The 22,475-nt window shown below is 50.2% G+C and overlaps 7 protein-coding genes across 7 annotated transcripts; 5 read left to right on the top strand and 2 right to left on the bottom strand.

Moving 5' to 3' along the window:
* Nucleotides 1-1,288: 1,288 nt before the first annotated feature.
* Nucleotides 1,289-4,589, top strand: HETIRDRAFT_45068 (glycosyltransferase family 2 protein; the record flags this gene model as incomplete). Its single annotated transcript, XM_009548619.1, has 18 exons — nt 1,289-1,654; nt 1,717-1,824; nt 1,875-2,174; nt 2,240-2,399; nt 2,461-2,543; nt 2,595-2,724; nt 2,782-2,795; nt 2,852-2,895; nt 2,948-3,179; nt 3,236-3,331; nt 3,392-3,453; nt 3,516-3,667; nt 3,723-3,825; nt 3,876-3,900; nt 3,964-4,203; nt 4,266-4,292; nt 4,355-4,483; nt 4,539-4,589. 18 exons carry the CDS (start codon nt 1,289-1,291, stop codon nt 4,587-4,589), a joined length of 2,322 nt encoding a protein of 773 aa, XP_009546914.1.
* A 58-nt stretch (nt 4,590-4,647) lies between these two features.
* On the bottom strand, nt 4,648-6,377 carry HETIRDRAFT_459276 (uncharacterized protein). The gene is made up of 3 exons (XM_009548899.1): nt 6,102-6,377; nt 5,551-6,036; nt 4,648-5,498 (listed from the first exon to the last, which is right to left on the bottom strand). Exons 1-3 carry the CDS (start codon nt 6,343-6,345, stop codon nt 4,816-4,818), a joined length of 1,413 nt encoding a protein of 470 aa, XP_009547194.1. The 5' UTR covers nt 6,346-6,377; the 3' UTR covers nt 4,648-4,815.
* A 1,436-nt stretch (nt 6,378-7,813) lies between these two features.
* On the top strand, nt 7,814-9,258 carry HETIRDRAFT_434550 (uncharacterized protein). The gene is made up of 2 exons (XM_009548898.1): nt 7,814-8,664; nt 8,718-9,258. Exons 1-2 carry the CDS (start codon nt 7,821-7,823, stop codon nt 9,194-9,196), a joined length of 1,323 nt encoding a protein of 440 aa, XP_009547193.1. The 5' UTR covers nt 7,814-7,820; the 3' UTR covers nt 9,197-9,258.
* Nucleotides 9,259-9,491: 233 nt separating this feature from the next.
* Nucleotides 9,492-12,348, bottom strand: HETIRDRAFT_154793 (uncharacterized protein; the record flags this gene model as incomplete). Its single annotated transcript, XM_009548897.1, has 13 exons — nt 9,492-9,904; nt 9,975-9,988; nt 10,046-10,203; nt 10,256-10,391; nt 10,454-10,658; nt 10,716-10,822; nt 10,876-10,969; nt 11,031-11,208; nt 11,267-11,320; nt 11,377-11,488; nt 11,539-11,920; nt 11,979-12,158; nt 12,215-12,348. The coding sequence occupies 13 exons, from the start codon at nt 12,346-12,348 to the stop codon at nt 9,871-9,873; spliced, it is 1,788 nt and encodes a 595-aa protein (XP_009547192.1). The 3' UTR covers nt 9,492-9,870.
* A 1,025-nt stretch (nt 12,349-13,373) lies between these two features.
* Nucleotides 13,374-14,689, top strand: HETIRDRAFT_452034 (uncharacterized protein; the record flags this gene model as incomplete). Its single annotated transcript, XM_009548896.1, has 2 exons — nt 13,374-14,136; nt 14,190-14,689. 2 exons carry the CDS (start codon nt 13,374-13,376, stop codon nt 14,687-14,689), a joined length of 1,263 nt encoding a protein of 420 aa, XP_009547191.1.
* Nucleotides 14,690-14,926: 237 nt separating this feature from the next.
* HETIRDRAFT_384960 (uncharacterized protein) lies at nt 14,927-16,678 on the top strand. The gene is made up of 4 exons (XM_009548895.1): nt 14,927-15,106; nt 15,161-16,031; nt 16,083-16,181; nt 16,249-16,678. Exons 1-4 carry the CDS (start codon nt 14,960-14,962, stop codon nt 16,581-16,583), a joined length of 1,452 nt encoding a protein of 483 aa, XP_009547190.1. The 5' UTR covers nt 14,927-14,959; the 3' UTR covers nt 16,584-16,678.
* A 633-nt stretch (nt 16,679-17,311) lies between these two features.
* Nucleotides 17,312-18,800, top strand: HETIRDRAFT_46276 (uncharacterized protein; the record flags this gene model as incomplete). The annotated part of the gene is made up of 6 exons (XM_009548650.1): nt 17,312-17,470; nt 17,542-17,753; nt 17,827-17,916; nt 17,973-18,196; nt 18,260-18,446; nt 18,509-18,800. Coding segments are annotated over 6 exons (1,164 nt in total), but the record flags the coding sequence as incomplete, so codon positions are not given.
* Between the last annotated feature and the right edge of the window lie 3,675 nt (nt 18,801-22,475).

Here is a 22,475-nt window from a genome sequence, read left to right as displayed (position 1 = left end):
TGTATGAACTATCATAGTTGATACTTTATTATTGTAAGTATTTTCGTAAGGTCCATCGGCGAACTCGTTGGAGATTTCAGTGATGAGGACGGATAGTATGTAGTAGTCAGATTTGTCATAACTGACTCAGGTTGCCTCAGACTTGCCTCAGTTCCAAAAGTCTTTGAGCACCACGCTCACGTGGTCTGTTGACTGGACGCGTCAAGTGCGCGTCTCAGCCGCCGAGCTCACAGTTGACAAGGTTGAAGCCTCTATACTGTTTCCTCTTACTTGATCAGCCTTCGTTATATCACGACTCACGACAGCAACGAAATATCGACGCTTATCACGATCCTATCCTATTACAATGGCTCGTCGCAAACCTGCCCCATCTTATCCTTATGACGAATCAGCACCTTTACAGAACCACACAGACGACGACGATGAATCTGAAGTCCTTCTCTCGCAGTCTCAAGAAAGATCTGCCGGTTCTCGGACACTACAATATGCTCTGATGGACACCAGCGCTCCTCCCCAGCCCCGTATGCCAGATTTTAACACAATAAGTCAAGCCGTCGATCAGTTGCAGAACCGTTTCTCCAGCAGTTCCTATGACACTCAATTTGCCACAAATATGCGTGGTAGAGTGAATGGGGGATATAACGGTGCGCCGAAACTACAAAGGTCATCCTCACGAAAGGCATCTTCCTCAGGATCGACAGCAGTCTATTACAAACAACCTAGCACCAAAGTTCAGGACGAAAAAGGCCTGGTGAATGTCGAATCTCATCGGCCTCATGCCTACCTTCCAACCATCGACTCCGGTGAACCACTTCGATGGGGCGACCTTCACATAACACGAGGCGAAGACGATCCCTTTACCGATTCCGCGGCACTAAAGCAACCACTCGTCCCTTCGCACATCACGGGGCCATCGCGTCCTCAGTCTCAACTGTCTGCATACGATGAATTTCTCCGCGGTACACTACCGTCACGAACCTCTCCAAAACCCCCAATCTCATCTCCAAACAAATCATTGTCGAACGACAGCCCCAGCCGTCTGTACAGACGCGCCGATGCTTCACCCAAACAAGGATCGCCGCAATACATAGACCACTTTCGTCATGACGCTGAAGCATACGCTTCTGGGACTAACTCGCGCGATTCATATTATCCTCCGCGCTCGCGATCCCCTACCCCTGCGGTCGAACGTGACGATCAGTCTGATGGAGATGACAGTATGGATCACACGAGCGCTCCACACGAATTGGACGACGACCAGTTCGCCGACCTTGAGAAACACGGTATGATGGCTCGACCGCCAGACATCATCGTGAACCGCGCAGTGCCCCTCCCTGACGGGAAGCAGACCTCAATATCGGACTTTCCTGAGACACCTGTCGAGACGCGTCACTTTGGGCCGGCTCCTTCTGGACGCGTCCTTCGACGACACAAGACTAAGAAACGCGTTCAACTCACAAATGGTAATCTCGTCGTCGAACTGCCTGTTCCTCCGAAGCTTGTCTTGCCGCGCAAGGGCGACACCGAAGTGATGGAGGCGCGCTATACTGCCGTCACCTGCGACCCTGACGAATTTGAGGGGAGCGGATTCTTTCTGCGGCAAAACGAGAGCGGGAGACGCACTGAGCTCTTTATTTGTATCACTATGTATAATGTGAGCATATAGCATGCTTCTTCCTCTATATGCGTCTGTAATTGGATCGTATGCGTTATTAGGAAGACGAAGTGTTATTCTGCAGAACCATGTATGGCGTCATGCGCAACATCTCTCACCTGTGCTCGCGCAAAAACTCCCAGACTTGGGGAGTCAATGCTTGGAAGAAGGTAGCGGTTTTCGACTCTTCCTCTCGAGCACGGTTTAACTTTGATATTAGGTGGTAGTCTGCATAGTGTCTGATGGTCGCAAGAAGATACACCCCCGGGTGCTCGATTGCCTTACCCTGCTCGGCGTATATCAGCCCGGAGGGCACATGAAGAACATGGTCAATAACAAAGCGGTCACCGCGCATTTATTCGAGTATACGACCTCCTTCGCCTTGGATCCTAATCTACACTTCCAGTATCCAGACAAGGGCATTGTGCCGACGCAGATCATCTTTTGTATGAAAGAGAAGAACCAAAAGAAAATCAACAGCCATCGATGGTTCTTCAACGCTTTCAGTTCCATGCTACAAGTGAGGTATCATTTACATGATCAAACACTCCCTTGCCCATTATCATCTTTTCTCTCTACATCTAGCCCAATGTATGCGTCCTTCTCGACGTGGGGACCAGGCCTAGCAATAAGAGCATATACCATCTTTGGAAGACGTTCGATCTTAATTCAAACGTTGCTGGAGCATGTGGGGAAATTGCGGCATATAAGGGTAAAAATTGGATCGCATTATTGAATCCTTTAGGTCAGTCTTTTGCCGTAAAGCTTCTAAACCGGAAAGTCTGACATGTTGAATAAATATACAGTCGCTGCGCAAAATTTTGAATACAAGATCAGCAATATACTCGATAAGCCTACGGAAAGTCTCTTCGGGTACATCAGTGTGTTGGTGAGTAGCTCAGCATTCTGCATGGCTATGTCTCACTCAGAAATTACACAGCCCGGTGCTTTCTCCGCTTACAGATACATTGCACTGCAAAATGACAAGAATGGGCTGGGGCCCTTGGCCTCTTATTTCAAGGGAGAGGTTCTTCATGGTCGAGATACCGATATCTTCACTTCGAACATGTGTAAGCCTTAATTCTCTTCTCACGTCGAGATCATTGAGAACTAAATATGGCACCTAGATCTTGCGGAGGATGTATGTCTGTCATTGCTAGAATGTATTGGTAGACGATAGTGACTTAGGTTTCGCAGCGTATTTTGTGTTTTGAATTGGTCGCGAAAGCCAATTCAAGCTGGTAGGCATCATTGACTTCGCAGCCTTCATATCACTGACTCTGCCATTTTCAGGGTGCTTCGCTACGTCAAGAGCGCTGTTGGCGAGACCGATGTCCCTGATGACCTACCAGAATTTATCAGTCAACGCCGTCGATGGCTAAATGGCTCTTTCTTCGCTGCAACTTACGCCATCGCACATGTCGGACAGATGATGCGTTCGGGGCATAGCTTTGGTCGCAAGGTAGCGCTGCTCGCCCAGGTTGCCTATAATATTCTGAATTTGGTCTCCTCGTGGTTTGCCATCGTAAGTCACATTGTCTCATGGCATTTCGAAGTAATAAATTTGACGGTGGTGCACAGGGCAACTTCTACTTGTTCTTTGTCATCCTCACCTCATCCTTGGAAAGCCCCGAGTTTAAAATGAAGGGCATCCGGTACTTCAACTCCATTATCCAGGTCATTCGTCAACTTCCAGTCTCCTTTTTGGCGTGCTGTGCTAACAGTTGAACCTTTTAGTATACTTTGGCCTCAATCGTCATTGCGTGCTTCCTATTTTCGATGGGAAATAAGCCTCGAGCGTAAGTGATTGTGTATCTGTATCATAGACATGTTCCAAGGCTGAGAGTGCTATTCAATACAGAGCTCATTGGAAATATAAACTCATCGCCATATCCCTTGCGATCCTAATGGTGTACCTCATCTTCGCGGCTGTAAAATGCTCTATCATGGCAGCATCACAAGGTGGTGGAGCTTACCAGATCATGCTATTCAGCATTATTGTCACCTATGGAGGTATGACCCTATCCTGGCCATGCTGGAATTGATCGCCTGTTAACGCAGTGTCTAGTCTACACTTTCTCCAGCCTTTTTGCGTTTGACCCGTGGCATTTATTGACTAGCTTCTTGCCGTACATGCTCCTGTCGCCGTCATACATCAACATTCTCAACATGTAGGTCTCCTTGACGCTCACAATGCGGAATTGATGAATCTTCCATCTAGCTACGCATTCTCCAATCTCGATGATGTGTGTGTTATATTATCTGAGTCATACATGGCGACTCACTCAGAATGCTTATTCGCATGTTAGATATCTTGGGGAACGAAGGAGGATAATACACCTGACAGCGACCTCGGCGCCGTCATCCAAGACTCTCACTCGCAGGTCGACGTCGAGATGCTCGCTGAGGCAGCCGACGCGAACGACATGTACGAAGAGGCGCTGTCGAACTTGAAGCATCGCACGCCAGTCTCGCGCAGCAAGGCTGGTCCGTCGAATGCCGAAAAGGAGCAGGCAGCGAAAGATTACTATGCCGGCGTGCGTACCAATGTGGGTTGTAACTCTTGTGCTTCTGCTCCCTACGTTCTGTTTACCGATGCATGAAACCGTAGGTCCTCCTTGCCTGGGTACTATCGAATGTGAATATTCTGGTCTTGTATCGTGTAAATGAGTTTTTTAATCACGTCCTTTACATGTGTAGGGTTTGTTGCTGGCAGGAATTCTCGGTGGAGGTCAATCGACCGAGACGTTCAAACCTGGCGGTGGTCTTACTGCTGCCAAAGCATATATGACATTTGTTCTTGCATTCGTCGGGATCACCAGCATCATCGTACGCCTGAGCTGTATCTTGACGCGTTCGCTGACGACCTTACGGCCATTTGCAGCGTTTCACAGGGTCGACGTTGTACCTCGTCGCCCGTGTATTCACCGGGTAGATGTGGTTTTTATTCGTATTTTATAATGACCTTTCTTGTTTTTCAAGATCCCATTCTCGGACGATTTCGTTTATTTGTACAACATCGACGTCATCTCCCCCCTGCGCACTGCGGAGGTCTCTATATACGATACACAACTCATACACGTGTATAAACATGACAACCCCTGATGCTGATCGCGACTCTCATCCCCCCAAATCGTCTGAGTGAATTGACTGACTCTGTATCAGTTGAATAGGTACTCGTAGAAGCTCCGTTCTCCCTTTCCTGCAGCCTTGCCCGTCCGGGCCGTACTGGTCAGTATGTGGGTGTCCATTCGTCTCCTGGGCCCGCGCCGCGCAGGCGATCTGGACGGCGACGACGCTGATCGCGTGTTGCGATCCCATACGCGCCTGCGGTATGTCGCACCATGTCTCGGACGGGGTGTTTCTTCCTGGTTCATGGATTCAGGAAAGACAGACGAGACAGGAGAATCTTGTACAGAGAGGGCAACGATGGCGCGATCGAGCTCGCTATCGCCGTCCACGGACCACACGTCGGCGTCTTGCATCCCATCGCGGTAGATCGAGCCGACGGATGCAGGAGAATGCGGCCTCTCCTCTGCGCGCTCACGCTCGACGTCAGCTTCGGCACCTGCATCCGAGGCAATGTCGGAGAGTGGCTCATGATCAGACGCGATGTCGGACAGGGGGCCCCCGCCGTTCTCGGATTCGGACAGGGCGTCCGAGTGGGTGGCGTCGGAGAGGATGTCAGAGAAGGAGGAGAGGATGTCAGAGTCGTAAGATGACAGCGAGGAGAGGTCCAAGTCCGTTGCGGGTGGTGTCATGAGCGCTGCACGGGCAGCGTGGTCCGGGCGAGTCACGTTCGGGCGGAGCAGATGCGTGAGACGGTGGGTGGAGGTGTCTTTACCTAGACAGCTGCTGAGTTCAACGGCGGAGAGGTCCGATGTAAAGACACTCACTGAAGCTGACGACTTCGTAGTAGCGCGCGCAGCAGTGCACGACGTACCTCGCCCACGCGTCGTCCTCTATCCACCACACCAGCTTCAACGGGCTCCTCTCGACCTCCCGCACACCTTGCTGTTCTCCGATCGCCCGTCCGGGAAACTGGAGGCCCTCGAACCCCGCCGTGAGCGTGCCATCGGGCTGCAAGACAACACCGCCCTCTGAGAGCCATCCCACGATCTCGTTCTCGACCGCCTTGACGAGCGCCTGCGTGCGGGGTCCAGCTTTGCGGAGGGTGCGACGCATGCCGCGCGTCGAAAGACTGAAGCGACCCGCATTCGCTGTGTCTGGCGATATCGGGGGAGGAACAGCATGCGGGAGGGCTACGTTCCGCGGGAGATAAGGCGGGAGGGGGACTGGGAACGTCGGGTGTGTGGTCGGGCGCACAGGAGCATAGTCCCGCTTCGTGGGCGCCGCGATGTGCGGGTTGCCGACGAATCGGGCTAGAGAGCAAGGCGAGAGCGGGTGTGAATGCGCCCCGAAGGCATCAGGATCCTGTCGAGCGCACCGTTCTCCTTGCGTCGGATCCAGCGCTTGCCCTCTCTGTCTTCGCGCCGGGTAGGGTTCGAAACTGGAGCTGGAGCTGGTCGTCCCTCGCTGTCTCCCCCGCGGTGCAGATGGGCGAAGCGGCTATTGAGCCCTGGGTTGCGGAGAACAGCGGGGAATGAGAGGGGCACTGGATCGATAGGAGCCCCGGTGGTGGGCGCGACAGGCTCGACGGGACGTGACGTTGCTTCAGATACGGTCGACATTGTGAGCGAGTCCGAGATGTGTTTGTGTTCGGGGCAAGGCAAGTTGTGGAAATGGAACACGTCGTGACTTCGATAAGGGATAGCAGGTGGAGGAGACCATCCATCTGTTATGAAATTTTAAATGACATATTTTGGCATGGCTCAATGGTCTAGTAGTATGATACTCGCTTCGGGTTCATCCCCGCTTACTTATGTAAGCAAGGTGTGAGTGGTCCCGGGTTCAATTCCCGGTTGAGCCCTTATTTTGGCTCTCCAACCAAATACCAATTTGTATTATTGAGTCAGCCAGTGGAGATGTATTCATGGGCACTTGATTCTGGCAGATTATCCTGCTATTACTGAGATCTGACTTAAGGTTTTAGAAGATATTTGGCTTTGATTTATTGTGAAAAAAAGGCATTTTATAAATAAGGAAGATAGCATAATTATGGCTACTAGTAGAGCTCTATGCCTCTGTTGCTTGATGCATGTTCAACTCAAACTGTTTGAGCATTCTTTCAGAAGTCCTAGAGATATCAAGATGCTTATTGGTATGTTTACTCTAATGACCCCTTTGGTTGCTCATTCTTCTGACCAATAGTATAGAAAATGCCTCACAGGTCAACAAGTGGAGTTTGTGGTCCGCAAGTATTGTTCGCATCGTCATATCAGATCTTGCATCATGATGGACCTTGGACTTTTGGAGAACCCCGAATAATCGATTACTATATATTACTTACTATATATGGAAGAGCCCAGATTCGGGGAGATCACCCCAACTTTTTCCCAAGCACGGAAAATTTTGGTCTGATAAACAAATAGTAGAGGTCCTTCCGAGGTGTTTTAGCTCTTTCGAAGTCTGTACAATGAGTTTTGCGAACGCAGAAGCAACTCGCGTCCAGGGATGCCCGAGGTGTCGGTTTTGAGCATCTGACACTGTACTAAATCTACGTTTCGTCAATGCACGTCTGGAATACTGCGGGCTGCCACATGTAGCCAAAGCCTAGAGCTTTTCGCACAATGAAGTCGGGCATGTGGCGGTCGCCTTGATCGTTAACTGCGCAGCGCCGTGTTCACATCGTGGCCTGGACGTACAAGTTCTATTCCATCAATCATCCTATGGAGACGCCAGAGAAAGGACTTTGTTTGAACTAGCTTCCAGAACGACAGGGTATGGGAAGGACAACACTGGTATGGGAAGGACAACACTACACACCGAACTCCTCCACACCATCTAGATTTCATTACAGCATCCAGGTCTTCGAAAACATCGCTGACAAGTATCCAGGCGCTCGGAACTAGTCACGAGTAATGGTGTTGCCGGAATGATGATAGCGTGTGCATACCGCCTGATGATTCACACAGTCACAACAGGCGTTGGAGAAGCACTTGCAGCATGCAGCAAACAATGAGAATTCTGTCGCCTGCTTACATCCGAACGTTAGATACATCCTATAAATAAACATTGGGTAGGACCACTCTCACTCTAAGACACCATGACACTACTCGCATTCGCGTTCAAGGTTATCAAAGTCCCTTGGAACTTCGTCCACTTTCTATTGTTTTCCTTCTCGACTGGACGAGCATCGCATCGTGAGGTTGAGCCCGAAGTCCCCGAAGTCCCTGATCTTCAAAAGCAGCTGCGGAAAACAGATGATGAGCTGCGGCGAGCACGACAGCATTCCACTGATCTAGAAGAGAGGTATAGGAAGGAACGGAAAGCATTGGACGAGGCACAGAGCAAGCTGGACCAGTCCATTGCCATCTTGCACACGCGCGAGCAGGACCTACAGAGGGCAAAGGAAATCATTACACGACGTGAGCAGACGATATCACAGCTCCAATCCCAGACCGCGGCCATCGAGACAATGCTTGCGCAGAACAACGCACTGTTGGACACGAGGACGCGAGAGCTCGAGGTAGCCCAAGTCTTCCTGACCAAGCAAGAGTCCTTCACGGAAAAGGAGATTATCGACCAGATCGAGGGGCTCAACTATGAGATATTCCAGGTCGCTATCGTGCTTTCCGATGAATGGGAGAGCGAAGAAGAATGTGAGACGGACGGAAAACTGCAGGATAGGGACACAACGAAGACGGTGCGCAACGTGAATGAGGACGAGCAAGCACACGCAGTGCTCGAAGAAATCCGCTCTTGGTCGACTCCACGCATAGCCGAGATCACCCAACTTGCATCACAGATAGAAGACCCGCTTGCCCTGCAGGTCGTGTTTCAAGCGTACCTCACACATATCGTGGCTTCATTCATGTCACAATGGCAATTCGCTGATCATGGCTTGAACCAAGCTATGGATCGTATTTTCTCTGCACTTGAGAACGAAGGTGAGTAACCTCTTGTTCCATGATATCGAATTGACCTACTCAATCGGGCACAGAACCACCGGCAATTTCTGGACGATGGAGAGCGCTGACCCACCAGTACACCCAAAAAGTGTTTCACCAAGAACAGACACCAGACTCGCTCGCCGATTTCCTAGCGGAGACATTGACTTCATGCGTGCTCTGTGCAGGTCGGGATCGAGACCGCGCTCGAATCAAGCATGCAATTCTCCAGAAAGCAGGCGATGGACTTCGAGAGGTCGCTACGTTTGTTTTCAGGTTGAATAAGGCGATCGGGGAGGGGATCACGACAAGCATGCTGTTGCCGATGGTGGTGATGGGCGGAGAGATGTTTGACGTTCGCAACATGGAGGACGGATACACGGAGGCAAAGGAATCGGGACCCGTGATGTGCACAACGAGTATGGGTCTTATGAGAGACCTCAAGAGGGACGATGGGAAGCGGAATCGTGCTGTGCTGTTGAAGCCGAAGGTTGCTTTGGAGAGCGTGCTGGCAATGTTGGCGGAGAATTAGGTAGCCCCAGCTAGCTCCATCCTCTCGGAATGTTGACCTATAATAGACGATCTGAAGCGATGAACATGTCGACTGGAATATGACAAGATCTCGCACCAAATTATCTTAACCTGAGGTTGCGAAGCCCTGAATACCCGATTCGATCAGGACTTGAGATTTGGCCGTCGTGTCTGTGACGGCCTCCTGATGCGGATAGTGGTTATTGGCTGGTGTTCAATAATGTCATGTCTATTCGAAGTCGCATTCGAAGGAAATCCGAAGCTTTTCGTGTCCAGGATGAGAACATGAGTGAGGTAGGGATATGCCGGGGTCCTGCTGCAACTACAGTACTGGAGCAACGTACTAGCGACGTATTGTAAATCAGAGTTAATCATGCCTCAAATATGAAGGATGCTGCAGTCTGGACTGCCATGTGATACGCTTGGACTACTGAAATTCAGTGAATCTGGTAGAAAGCAACCGTGCGGTCTCAAAGATTCTCCGAATCGCGCATACGACTGGTCAAGCTTCAGTTGGCATAGATATACAGTGGTACTCGTAGCATCGTAGATGAGATACCTCGAACCAAACAAAAATCGAATGAAAATAAAATGCGCTGGAACAGGGCTTCAATCATAGACGTTACAGATGTCAATTGGGCTCGGAATTGATCATTGAAAAGTGTCGCTCAGGCGTCAATTTTCATCATAGACAATTGAGGCTGGGCCACTGGAAGAACCGATTAAGACAGGTTTCGTTGCCGATGCTACTGCAGATAATGCGAGGAAGAGAGTCTTACAATTTCTTCACGCCCTGCAGAGATAATCTGTTAGTTGACTGAGAGTAACATGAAAGACGGATGATGCGGACATTTTCCATCCACGAAATTCTTGCCTTCAATTCGGTGAGACCAAATGATAAAACGATCTCATAATCTTGGCGAAAATAGCGACCGCTTGGGCCTTTCAAACGGATCTTCGGCACTTGAGATACGTCCGCAGAAACCGTGCACAAAGCAGAGAATAGCCCTGGAACAGCCGCGTGAGATCGCAAAGCAAGTCAATTTAAGTCATTCTGGACCTGGCTCTTCGTCTGTCCAGGAGGGAGTACGTCGCCCTTTGTAACACAATATAGTGCTTTCGATCCAATACAGCCCAGTCCTTGACGATTGGTAGAAAGAGCGTTCAAATTCTTCGGTTTCTGATACTTGGGTTCCCTAAGGTCATTATTTGTCAAGTTGAACTCAGACGTTGGCCTATCCATAGTGTACAATCATACCTTGGGAAGAATAATACTGAATCCCTTCGGCAGACGTACTGTGCCATCTTCCGCAATTTCTTTCGTCGCAAATCGTGAACGATGATCACGATCGTGAGAAACGAACAGCTTGCGGCATTCAACCCCGTATACAAACCGCGCGACGCGGGAGGACACATAGTGGTCCAAATGGAAGGAGACGGCTCCCTCCGCTACCGCTTTATTGCTATGAGGATGGCTCCAGTTCAGCAAGGCGGTCTCACAGATAGGCGTAAAAGCGTACGTATGACTGTCAGGCCTGAAGATCTGCGATCCATGCGCTTCCAGTTGACCGCGCAGCTTTGTGTACAAGTACTCGCTTGCAGCGAAGCCACCGACTAGGAAAAAGGTCTAATGACGAAAATATGGGAGTCGTTTTGGATAGATCAAATCAAAGTAATCACCGATATAACATGATTCTTCGCTGCACGCTGCTGTGCTTCTATTTCGTGCATGATGTCGCGTATCGCGGGGTCGAAGAAGGAGGCGATCTCGTCCCTAAGGCGTGGTCATTCGCTTCAGACATAGCAAGGTGCTGCAAAGGGAAAGGTACACAAACACTGTCAACTTCTTCTGCCCATTTCGAATCCCAAATTCGAGATCCCTGTCGGATGGCTGGCCAAATTTGACCCACGAATCGCCCGTCCCTTTGAAGCGCTTCTTCGTGGTCTTATCGAACTCAGTAGTGATCGCCTGTATATGTGACTCCGACCCAAAGCGCGAGGACGCCAAGCTCTCTATTCAAAATAATACGTCATATTTTAGCGATACACAGAAGAGAAGAGAAGGACATACGCCTCAGATATGCCGATGCACGGCTGCTGACGAGAACCGAACCTTGAAAGATACCTAGAAACAGATTATTATTTCCAGATGACTGAGGACTTGATGAACAGTTCACGCACATCCAGATGCAGCGATCTCGTCTATGGCGATTGGTGTTGACTTTGTGAACGTATACGTGCTGATATCCACTGTACCTCCTCCTGCGTCCACAATCATAACATTCTTCCCAATCTGTGAGTCGTATCAGCGGTCATATGCAACACAAAGTGGATTGAACTGGCCTCGACACTCTCACTGATCATTCCACTGGAGATACAACAGTGAAAGCTGGCTTCACCCTCTGTGACGAATTTGACTCGTTCTCGCCCATCTAGCGTGTCCGGCACCAACTCTGCTTTGATAGCGGCTCTGCGCATCGCACTCTGCTGCGCACCCTCCCAGCCGTTAGGATGACTGAGAATAAAGTCGATGTCCTCGCCGAAGGACTCCCAAAGCAGATCACCATTTGCGTGAGTCTGTTCGATATATGTACGGGCATGCCCATACATATAGCGATAAAAATCAGCGTATACTTCAAGAACATCCTGTTTACCAGGCGGTAGCTTGATCGATGGTATGGCAGGATCAGTATGCATGCCTTTGGGGCCGAGTAAGAGCTTGAACCTAATTCGATGAGGGGTCGTATAATGAGTAGTAGGGAAGACGGCTAAGACAGCATTACCATTCAACTTTGAAAACTTTCGGAACGTCTTCCCACTCATCGACAGCATCATCTTGCCATTCGGGGTCCTCAACAGGAGGCTCCGAAGGCTCTTCGGCACCCACGGCAAGTACCTGTCCATTTGAGTCGTACCAGACCACAGTCGGAATCTTTGCATCACCGGCTTCCTGTCCCGGATACCTGCGCTGGGTGTTGCAGCCAACCAGGATCGCATAGAAGAAGCGAGAAAAGCACACCTATTAACGGTCTTGATTTCCGGAGCCTTGCCCGGATCTAGAACGGCATAGGACATACCGCTGAAGGTAGTGCCAAGGTCCATTGAGAGAACGAGTCTACGTTTTGGTCCGTGGAATGGTTTCCTATGAATCATCGCGAAGAGATGTAGAGCAACAAACAGCAAAAGCGAAACGCCGTCGCATGATATATACATCTCTCCCATGTCTTTCTGATAAATCAAGCTCGTCACAGAAGTGGAAGGGCATCGATAGCTGCGGAGTAGACCCCTATGCCATGAACATGTGTGCTCGAGTGTTCTCAAGATGATGCGTCGCAGTCTCGCCTTACAGGCGTGTCACATTCCTGATCAGTCGGCTGGCCTGATTCCCAGTTCGTACAAGTTGCCAAATGTAGCAATGTACTCTTTCCTTAAACCAAAGTGATACCGGGTAAGAAGACTATTCACAATGCGTTCTAGAGTCATCAAACAATGATAGATGGTTTTGCTTCAGCTCAACGAAGCAAAAGGATAAGTCTGGACGCCCTACTCACCGCCTGGTGCGCTTGTTGTATGCCGAACTCCTTACGCGAGACAGCGGAAGGGAAGTCTCTATGCATGAGGTGTAAGCTTCTACTTCACGATCGTCGACTGCGCAAGTGGCATGTCCAGCTTGCTGTTCTGTCCTGGATGGGGAACATGAGTACTGATCCATCGATTATCATCTAGACGGGGGATAGTGTTCCCTTCAGAAAAGGGCCTTGTTTTCAAAACTGCAAGGGACAAAAACATTAGGATAACGCTGGTCTCATTCCAAGACCGCTCACCCTCACGTGGTGAAGGTTCGGGGTTCAGGAGGGGTCGGTCGAGCCTAACAATAATGCACCGTAGGCCACATGAATGTGAATCTCATGAGCGGTGGATGGTCCGAACAAACGGGAGCTACCACTGAATATAGCACAATCATGGCAGAAGGTGCCATGCTGCGGCCGCACTGATCGCTTGCGCAGTCGCAAGCAGGTGCTGAAGAAGCATCCACAACGTGCAGGACATTGTACAAAGTTAGAAAGCAGACGCTAGCTGAACACGTGCCTTCATCTGCGGCCACAGTAAACAATAGTACTTCCGCCAGGCTTAAGACGCACTCACATTGCTCCCCTCCCAACTTCGTCTGCTTCCCTATGGATTATCTCTGGCGTGGACGCACTGGCGCGCACTGCGATGCCGAGCTTGAAGTTGACAATCTCAGGGAATCGCTGCGAAAGAGGAACAACGACTTGAAGAGCGCCCGCAGCTCCAAGCTGAGATGGAAAGAGGGGTACGAAGAGCAGAAGCGAGCATTGGAAGACGCGAGAGATGAAAGTGAAATGAAGACGAAGCAGCTGGACAGTCTCGTGGTTACCTTACACATGCTCAACAACGAATTGCAGATGGCGACCAACACCGTCGTGCAACGGGAGCACACAATCTCACAGCTCCAAACCAAGAACCAAGCCCTCGAAACGACGCTTGCGCAGAACAAAGCCCTGCTGGATACGAGGACGCGAGAGCTCGAGATGGCACAGGCCTTCCTGACCAAGCAGGAGACGTTCACAGAGAAGGAGATTATCGAGCAGATCGAGGCACTCAACTACGAGATATTCCAGGTCGCCATCGTGCTTTCGGATGCATGGGTTGGCAAGGGCATACATGGGACGGTTGGGAAACCGAAGGATGAGAGCGAGCAAAGTCAGACAGTGTTCGAGGAAGTCCAGTCTCGATCCACTCTGCGAATAGCCCAAATAGCCCAGAGCGCGCCGCAGATGGGAGATCCACTCTTTCTCCAGATCGTATTTCAAGCATACCTCACGCACGTCGTGGCTTCCCTTATAATGCGATGGGTTTTTGGCAATCCCCCTTTGGAGAAAGGTATGAAAAATGTCTTCAAAGCACTCCGAGACGCAGGTGAGTGGCCTTCTCTCCGATTCTGATAATTGAAATTGAAACCATGAACGTAGAACCGCCTGAAATCTCTGGACGATGGAGAGCACTTACCCACCGTTATACGCAAAAGGCGTTTTACAAGGGACCAGCACCGGAAATCTCGCTCACCGACTACCTCGTGGAGAAATTGACTTTGTGTGTGCTCTGCGCGGCCCTGGATCGTGATCACGCTCAAATCAAGCAGACGATCTTCCAGAAAGCAGGCGATGGACTTCATGAGGTCGCTACATTCGCATTAAAATTAAACAAGATTATCGGAGAGGAGGTCACGGCAAGTATGCTGTCGCCAATGGTGATTAAAGGCGGAGATGTGTTCGATGCTCGGAGCATGGAGGACACATTCAGTGACCGAGGAGCCAAGACGAAGGTGAAGGAATCAGTACCTGTGATGTGCACAACGAGTATGGGTCTCATTCGGGATGTCATTCGGGATGATGGGAAGCTGGATCGTGCCGTGTTGTTGAGGCCAAAGGTTACATTGGAGAGTGTGTTGGCGGTGTTGGTGGAGAAGTAGACAGCGTAGGCAGACGCAGCTTCACCGTTCCTCGCGTTTCTTGCGTTGTAGATAACGTAGGATAGATCTGGGAACGAGACATCCATGGCAAAGATTCCCGGACGCTTGAAAATCTCAGCAGGTAGAGGAGGTGCAGTGCTCCTAAGGTCACAGTCAAAGCTTCATAAGAAATACGTAAGCAATAATGGTCGTCGAGCGTCAGTTACGCCTGCGATTGTGGTCTCCTTCATCTCTGCAGGCAATAAGGGTCTGTAATTTGTCTGTGCATACATGAACTTCTTCGATGCGGCGTACGACCCAGTGGTACCATCCACACCTCCTCCCGAACTCACTCACCAGCGTCAACAATCTCTGAACGAAGAAGTCACAGAAGTTATAGGCCAATTGGGCAAATTCTGGGGTGGGTTCAGGAAACAGGTGAGTGTTGGACATACTCCTTCGCCCACACGCAAATGAATGGTCTCGTGAAAGAGTCAAACTGCCATTCAGGCTGCACGGAAGGATTTGGGAAATTATGTGTCGCAAGCGCAGCAAGAGCTGAACAAGTTGACCGTGACGACGCCAGAGAACCTGGCCACAGAGTCATCGACATCTAGAGATGTACAATCTACCACTGAGCAGGATGTGTTGGAGAGCGCATCTCCTTCTGACTCGACATCTACCTCTGCATCCACCTCTACACTCCCAGGCAACGAACGGTCACCGCAGAGCTTCTTCTCCCGTCTCCAATCATCACTTCCTCCAGAGCTCCTCACGACAGTGCAGAATACTCAGAATTCGCTAACAGAGACCCTTCGGCATGCTCCTGAGCGCGTTGACCTCTCCCAATTGCGCAATGCATTTGAGAACGAGCTTCAACGCGTGCGTACACACAGCGCTACCGCTCGCGGCGAGGATCTGTTGCGCGGTGCCGGAGACTTGTTTCGCGAGGCTGTTCGTGTTATTCCTCCGGAGAACGCTGCCAGTGGGAGCGGGAGTGGTGCGACTGGGGTAATGTGGGATGGCATGGACATATGGACGATGCCTGGCTTCTCACAGCCGGAAACGCCTCAGCCCGATGTGGTACGTTCGCGGAGCAGGGACAGTGGGTCTAGGCGGAGTGGCGAAGTAAAGGCAATCGGGACACGCAAGGACGCTCTCTTGAGAGCTGTGAGGATGAACCCGGAGATCTTGAAGGTCGATCCGACAGGGGAGAAAAGTTCAGCTGATCTATTTGATACGTGGGTCCAGGCAGATGTGGAGGGGAAGGAAGGCGGCATTCGAAGCGAGCAATGGAAGGAGAGGGTGGAGATTGAGCTGGAGAGCGACCAGTCTGCCATCAAGACCACGCTTGACGCCCTTGGTTCGTCCCTGACTCATTCTAGGGACTCGAAGCTGACGGTGTGACGCTTAGTTCCATCCGAGATGACGGAAGATGCCTTCTGGACACGTTATTTCTTCCGTGTACATCAGATTGAGCAGGAAGAAGTGCGGCGGAAAGCTTTGCTGCAAGGTACGACCGTTACTGATATCATGACTGTCACCATAATATATCACATATTGATATTATATCTGGCCAGGCCCCACAGATCAGGACGATGAGTTCAGTTGGGAAGATGACGACGAAGAGGCGCTGTCCCCGAATGCCCCGCTCCCTTCCACCGAACAGGCCAAAGATAGCTCCATCTCAACTGTAGACGCTACAGTAGCTATCTCAGTTGACAGACTATCAGCACCCGTTTCGCAATCGGCTACTCCTGCTACGACCAGCCCGCGGCTCAGTAGCGAAGACAGCTATGACCTCGTCTCTTCAGGACACGCGAGCGGCGTTGGAGATGCCAAAGTGGCTGAGAAAGATAAGGAGAGAAAGGGAAACGATGATGACGGTGACGGCAGCGGTAGCGACTGGGAGTGATCGTGAGCTGTGGGACTTTGACTGGTTGAATCTTTATTGCCTTGTCTGTGTTGAGGATGACTACGTATATATTAATGGAGATGTACTGATAGTTGAAACTTGGTGGATCACTTTGTCCTGCACACTGAGAAAAATACAAGTATGAGTCGATCATGCATGTGAAGCTCGACTCGTGATACGTGGTCCCAGATGCTAACGAAGCTTCCGAGGAATAGACCTATGCGGAGGCGTCTGTATTTATCCACATCAGAATTAGTGGTCCACATTCCACTTTTCTCTTTCCTCTCCCCATCAGCAAGAAAAACAACCGGCCAACACTCAAGCTGAATTTATGAAGACTCATCTGCCCTCCCAAGGGTTATGATCCTGGCTTATTTGATACACTTGGCCTTGACACTTTCCCAGTTCGACAAGAAGCAGAGCATGTGCTTGCGGCGGTCCCAGAGCGACGATAGAGGTGTTCCTGGCATTTGTATATCTCTCGAGGATAACCGAGCTGCATATAAGAGGAATGATGACCGGCGGGAACGAAGCAACTGGGAGCACTCTCTAAGCTCCTCAACCTGGCCCTGGCTGGTCGAGACGAAAAAGCGAGTGACGTAAGCTTCAGTTTGCCTTGTCTGTCGCCCAAAAAGCCGAGCCTCACCTCCACCACCCTCCACCACTCCTTCAAGACCTTCAGAATCCCTCATCACCACCGCATTTGTAAGTTTACTGTTCATAGTGCAATGAATACGAAGCGCTACACATTTGCGCGTGCGCTGGGCTCTGACATCCTCGTGAACGGTCTTCGTCTATTCTGGGTAACGCTTGTCATATGGGGTGAATTTGGCGTGTTTTTCTACAGTCTTTCAAGTTGTAGATGGCCAGACAAGCTATTCCATCGCGTACGTCTGTTACATTAATGTTTCCTCCCTCTCACGATGTATGTCCTTTTCATCCTTCTTCATTCATGCAGCCGAAATCATCTCCCCGCGCATCTCACATCCTTCTTGTGGCTGATCCCCATGTTCTTCCGGATACACATTCTCGCGCCCACACTCTCGTGCAACGGTTTCGCGATATTCACCTCCGTAAATCATGGGCTGCCGTCCGACGGCTACGCCCACACACAATTTTTTTTCTAGGGGACATGCTGGCTAGTGGCGGGGCAATCAAAGATGACGACGAGTGAGTCTATTTTTACTCATTTGTGTATACTTGGTGTGGATTGTATACTTTTCGATGAGATCATCGTATCTAGGTACGAGACGTATGTACGCAAGTTTAAGAACACCTTCCCTGTCGACCCCGATATTGAGGTGAGGTATCTGCCCGGAAACAGTGACGTAGGGTGCGTTTTGCCTGTTTGGAGTTCATCAGTCTACGTCTATTTACGTACACTCGCAGACTTGGGGAGATCAACTCGTTTACAAAACACGTTCGAGAACGCTACATGGACCACTTCGGTGCCCTAAATCAAAGAATATCGGTTGCGAACTCCACCTTGGTTTTGCTAGACGCCCCTGGCCTCGTGAATGAAGACTATCTTCGTGCAGGCAGCGGTGTATCATTTGATCACTGGACACCTCTCAAGGATGGCCCGATTGAATTTGTCACGGCCGTTGCCACAGGTGAGCAAATATCATGACATCTATCCTATGATTCGGGAAAGTCTCTTAGCACTGTTATTTTAGACCATGAGCAAGGCCCGATTATTCTTTTTAGCCACATTCCGCTACACCGTGCTGAATCGCGTGCATGTGGGCCTTTGAGGGAAAGAGGTACCATCCGGCGCGGGGTAGGGCATGGGTGGCAGAGTTCTCTGGGAAAGCAAACATCTGTTTTTCTGCTTCAGAGTCTCAAGCCAGTCGTCATTTTCAGGTATGTCTGAGGTTTTGCTGTCTAAAGCAGTTACAAACTTCGCGTTTGGGTCGCATTATTAGTGCGGACGACAGAGATTACTGCGATATCACGCACGTCATAGCCTCCAATGTGTCGTCGGCTTCGTCAAGCGCTCAACGCGCGGAAATCCACGAAATCACGGTCAAATCTATCTCCCTCGCACCTCAGATTACCCGACCCGGCTTCCAACTCCTTTCCCTCCTTCCAATGGATCCCGACACGTCTACTGACGTACCAACATTTGCGCATACGCCATGTTTTCTCCCATCCGCGCATCATACATATACTGGCCTCTACATTCCTTTTTCATTTCTCACAAGCATCGCTCTCCTTGTCTATCATATTCGGAAGTCCCGCCGTCGCCTATTTCCCCCGTCTTCGTCTTCGTCTAGGTCGAATCCCTCGCATATCACCCCAGCGCCATCGCCCTATTCCTCTTCTAATTACTCGACATACACAAGTACGTCCACGACGCAACATGGGCTCGCCCCATCGCCATATTCTGAGCCGTTGGCATATCTCTCTCCGAATGCTGCATTCGGACGGGATACGATAGGCTCAGGATTACGGACGCCTAGGACGCCAAAGACTCCCTGGACCCCTTGGAGTCCTGTACCTTCTTCGACCACACCAAACCTGGACCCTCAGGTTGAACAGATCACCAACGATGTAGAGAGGGCGCCCAGAACGCCCATGTCTAAAGCAACTTCAGGTTCGAGTGCAAGTGGCACGCTAGTGAGCTCAGGATTTGAGCGAACGAAGACTGCACCGGAGGAGCCAGAAGATGAGGAAGAGGACGACGAGGCTCAGTATGTGTACGTTGCTCCCCGAGGTCAAGAGAAAGGCCTCGGTCTCGGTCCCATCGGGATTGAGAGCGCACGGGTGGAGAAAGGCGAGGACAAAAGCCGTCGATGTGGATGGGCGTACGTGTTCTCGTTCCGAGGACGAAGAAGGAGACTTGTACTCCGGTGCCCATCTTGGATTCAAGCGATCGGAAGATGTCTGCTACTTCCCAGACTCTTGGAGTTCTTGATAAAGCGAGGTGCGGAGAGGAGGCGAGCGAGGGCTGTTAGGAAACCGAAGAACAAGGATAGGCCGCTGTGGGTCATTGTTGGGAGGGACTTGATGAGAGTGGGTTGGCCAGCGGTCGCTACCTGGACTGGTATAACGTGGATTTTTGTGCGATGAATCCTATGTAAAACATTGGTTCGCCTGGAGCTGGTCCTTCGTACGATTAGTATGACTGACGATGACTGTATAACACTACAGAAATTTCTCAGCATGAAAAATTATATGGTATCGACTTTGGCGTTCACCGCCATAAATAGTTGCAGTACATCCATACTATCCTCTGCGAGCCTCTGCGGCGTTGAGTCATGCTCATGGGTGCAAATCCATAAATAGAGGGCGACACTGCAAAATTGTGGCGCTGGGCCGGCGGCTCATGTCGCGTGTCTTCGCTTATGCTCGCGTGGGCCACGTAAGAAACCACGCGAGACCACTGTCCCATAGGCTTCGGGATGCGAAACGGAGCATGTCGGAGCCTGAAATGGAGTTGGTCAGCGCGCGCGTGCCCGGAGCTGACCTAACCATAGGGAATTCTCTTCCCCTGGCACTGTCTTGCAGTGATTTCTTCAGGCAAGGGGGCATTCAGCAAGTGCTTAGCTTGGCAACCACTCTGGGCTCTTGGTTTTGTTTGCGGGTATTTTTTATATGTAAATAAATAATAAATAAAAGGGGACAATAAGAAATGGTGGCACTGGGCTAATAGCTCAAGTCATATGTCCTTGCTTATACTTATGTAGGCCACATAAAAAACCCTAGCAACTAGAGTGGGCTATGCCTCTGCAGCCATTGGAGCTTGAAATGGCATCCTAGCACCTCATGGAAAACCTCACGGGGGAGCCTCATAGGTGGGACTCTGATGGGGGAGCCTCATAGAGCAGAATCTCATAGGGGAATCTAATGGATAGGACCTTATAGGGAGCTTTATATGGGAATTTTACAGAAAGAACCTTATAGAATGTCACAGAAGAGCCATATAGGGATATTGGGGCACAGGACTTTTAGTAAGCAGAGTGAGCCATGTCTTAGTGCTCTCAGCAACCCTAGCAACTGGAGTGGGCTATGCCTCTGCAGCCATTGGAGCTTGAAATGGCATCCTAGCACCTCATGGAAAACCTCACGGGGGAGCCTCATAGGTGGGACTCTGATGGGGGAGCCTCATAGGGCAGAATCTCATAGGGGAATCTAATGGATGGGACCTTATAAGAAGCTTTATATGGGAATCTTATAGGAAGGACATTATAGGATATCATAAAAGAGCCATATAGGGATATTGGGGCACAAGACTTTATGGGCACTGGAATTTACAGGCACTGGACTTTATAGGCACTGGACTTTATAGACACTGGACTTTGTGGACACTGGACTTTATAAGCACTGGACTTTATGGGCACTAGAATTTATGGGCACTGAACTTTACGGGCACTAGACTTTATAGTCAGTGCACTCTACAGGCACATGAGACCAAGCACTACAACAAAAACTCAGATTAAGCACGGGCACTGTACTTTACAGGCACTAGACTTTATAGGCACTGGACTTTGTGAACACTAGACTTTACAGACACATTAGACCAAGCACTGTAACAAAAACTCAGATTAAGCATGGTTGCGCCGTCGCAACGCGACGGGTGAGAAGCTAGTCTCTATATAGAGGGCGACAGTAGGGGTCCGGTGGCAACTAGCCGTCGGCTAATCCCACGCGACAAACCACGCGAGACCACTGTCCCATAGGCTTCGGGACGCGAAACGGAGCATGTCGGAGCTTGAAACGGAGTTGGTCAGCGCGCGCGTGCCCGGAGCTAACCTAAGCATAGGGAATTCTCTTCCCCTGGCACTGTCTTGCAGTGATTTCTTCAGGTAAAATATGAGGGGGCATTCAGCAAGGGCTTAGCTTGGCAACCACTCTTGGCTCTTGGTTTTGTTTGCAGGTATTTTTTTATGTAAATAAATAATAAATAAAAGGGGACAATAAGAAATGGTGGCACTGGGCTAATAGCTCAAGTCATATGTCCTTGCTTACACTTATGTAGGCCACATAAGAAACCATGTGAGCAAAGCAAGCATCCATGATAAATTGGGTGAGCAGAGTAAGCCATGTCTTGGTGCTCCTAGCAACTCTAGCAACTAGAGTGGGCTATGCCTTAGCAGCCATTGAAGCTTGAAATGGCATCCTAGCACCTTATAGAGAACCTCACAGGGAAGCCTCATGGGTGGGGCCCTGATGGGGGAGCCTCATAGGGCAGAATCTCATAGGGAAATCCAATGGATGGGACCTTATAGAAAGCTTTATATGTATATGGAAATTTTATAAGAAGGACCTTATTGGATATCACAGAAGAGCCATATAGGGATATTAAGGTACTAGACTTTATGGGCACTAGACTTTACAGGCTAGCAACTAGAGTGGGCTATGCCTCAGAAGCCATTGGAGCTTGAAATGGCATCCCAGCACCTCACAGAGAACCTCACGGGGGAGCCTCATAAGTGAGACTCTGATGGGGGAGCTTCATAGGGCAGAATCTCATAGGGGAATCTAATGGATGGGACCTTATAGGGAGCTTTATATGGGAATCTTACAGAAAGGACCTTATAGGATATCATAAAAGAGCCATATAGGGATATTGGGGCACTGGACTTTATGGGCACTGGACTTTATGGGCACTGGACTTTACAGGCACTGGACTTTATAGTCAGTGCACTCTATAGGCACATGAGACCAAGCACTACAACAAAAACTCAGATTAAGCATGGGCACTGGACTTTATAGGCACTAGACTTTATAGACACTAAACTTTGTGAACACTAAACTTTACAGACACATCAAACCAAGCACTGTAACACAAACTCAGATTAAGCATGGTTGCGCCGTCGCAACGCGACGGGTGAAAAGCTAGTAAATAGAGGGCGACACTGCAAAATTGTGGCGCTGGGCCGGCGGCTC

This window comes from Heterobasidion irregulare (genome assembly GCF_000320585.1).
Source record: "Heterobasidion irregulare TC 32-1 unplaced genomic scaffold scaffold_06, whole genome shotgun sequence".
NCBI lineage: Eukaryota > Fungi > Basidiomycota > Agaricomycetes > Russulales > Bondarzewiaceae > Heterobasidion > Heterobasidion irregulare.
The sequence above is the reverse complement of the archived record's forward strand: the minus strand, read 5'-3'. Positions and strand labels throughout refer to the sequence as shown.

Coding starts and splice junctions, on each gene's coding strand:
- HETIRDRAFT_459276 (XM_009548899.1), bottom strand. CDS start 6,345: ATGTCGACCGTATCTGAAGCAACGTCACGTCCCGTCGAGCCTGTCGCG. Junction 6,037..6,101: donor GATCCGACGCAAGGAGAACG/GTGCGCTCGACA, acceptor CTTGCTCTCTAG/CCCGATTCGTCGGCAACCCG. Junction 5,499..5,550: donor CTACGAAGTCGTCAGCTTCA/GTGAGTGTCTTT, acceptor GCAGCTGTCTAG/GTAAAGACACCTCCACCCAC.
- HETIRDRAFT_434550 (XM_009548898.1), top strand. CDS start 7,821: ATGACACTACTCGCATTCGCGTTCAAGGTTATCAAAGTCCCTTGGAAC. Junction 8,665..8,717: donor CTCTGCACTTGAGAACGAAG/GTGAGTAACCTC, acceptor AATCGGGCACAG/AACCACCGGCAATTTCTGGA.
- HETIRDRAFT_384960 (XM_009548895.1), top strand. CDS start 14,960: ATGAACTTCTTCGATGCGGCGTACGACCCAGTGGTACCATCCACACCT. Junction 15,107..15,160: donor GGGGTGGGTTCAGGAAACAG/GTGAGTGTTGGA, acceptor GTCTCGTGAAAG/AGTCAAACTGCCATTCAGGC. Junction 16,032..16,082: donor GACCACGCTTGACGCCCTTG/GTTCGTCCCTGA, acceptor TGTGACGCTTAG/TTCCATCCGAGATGACGGAA.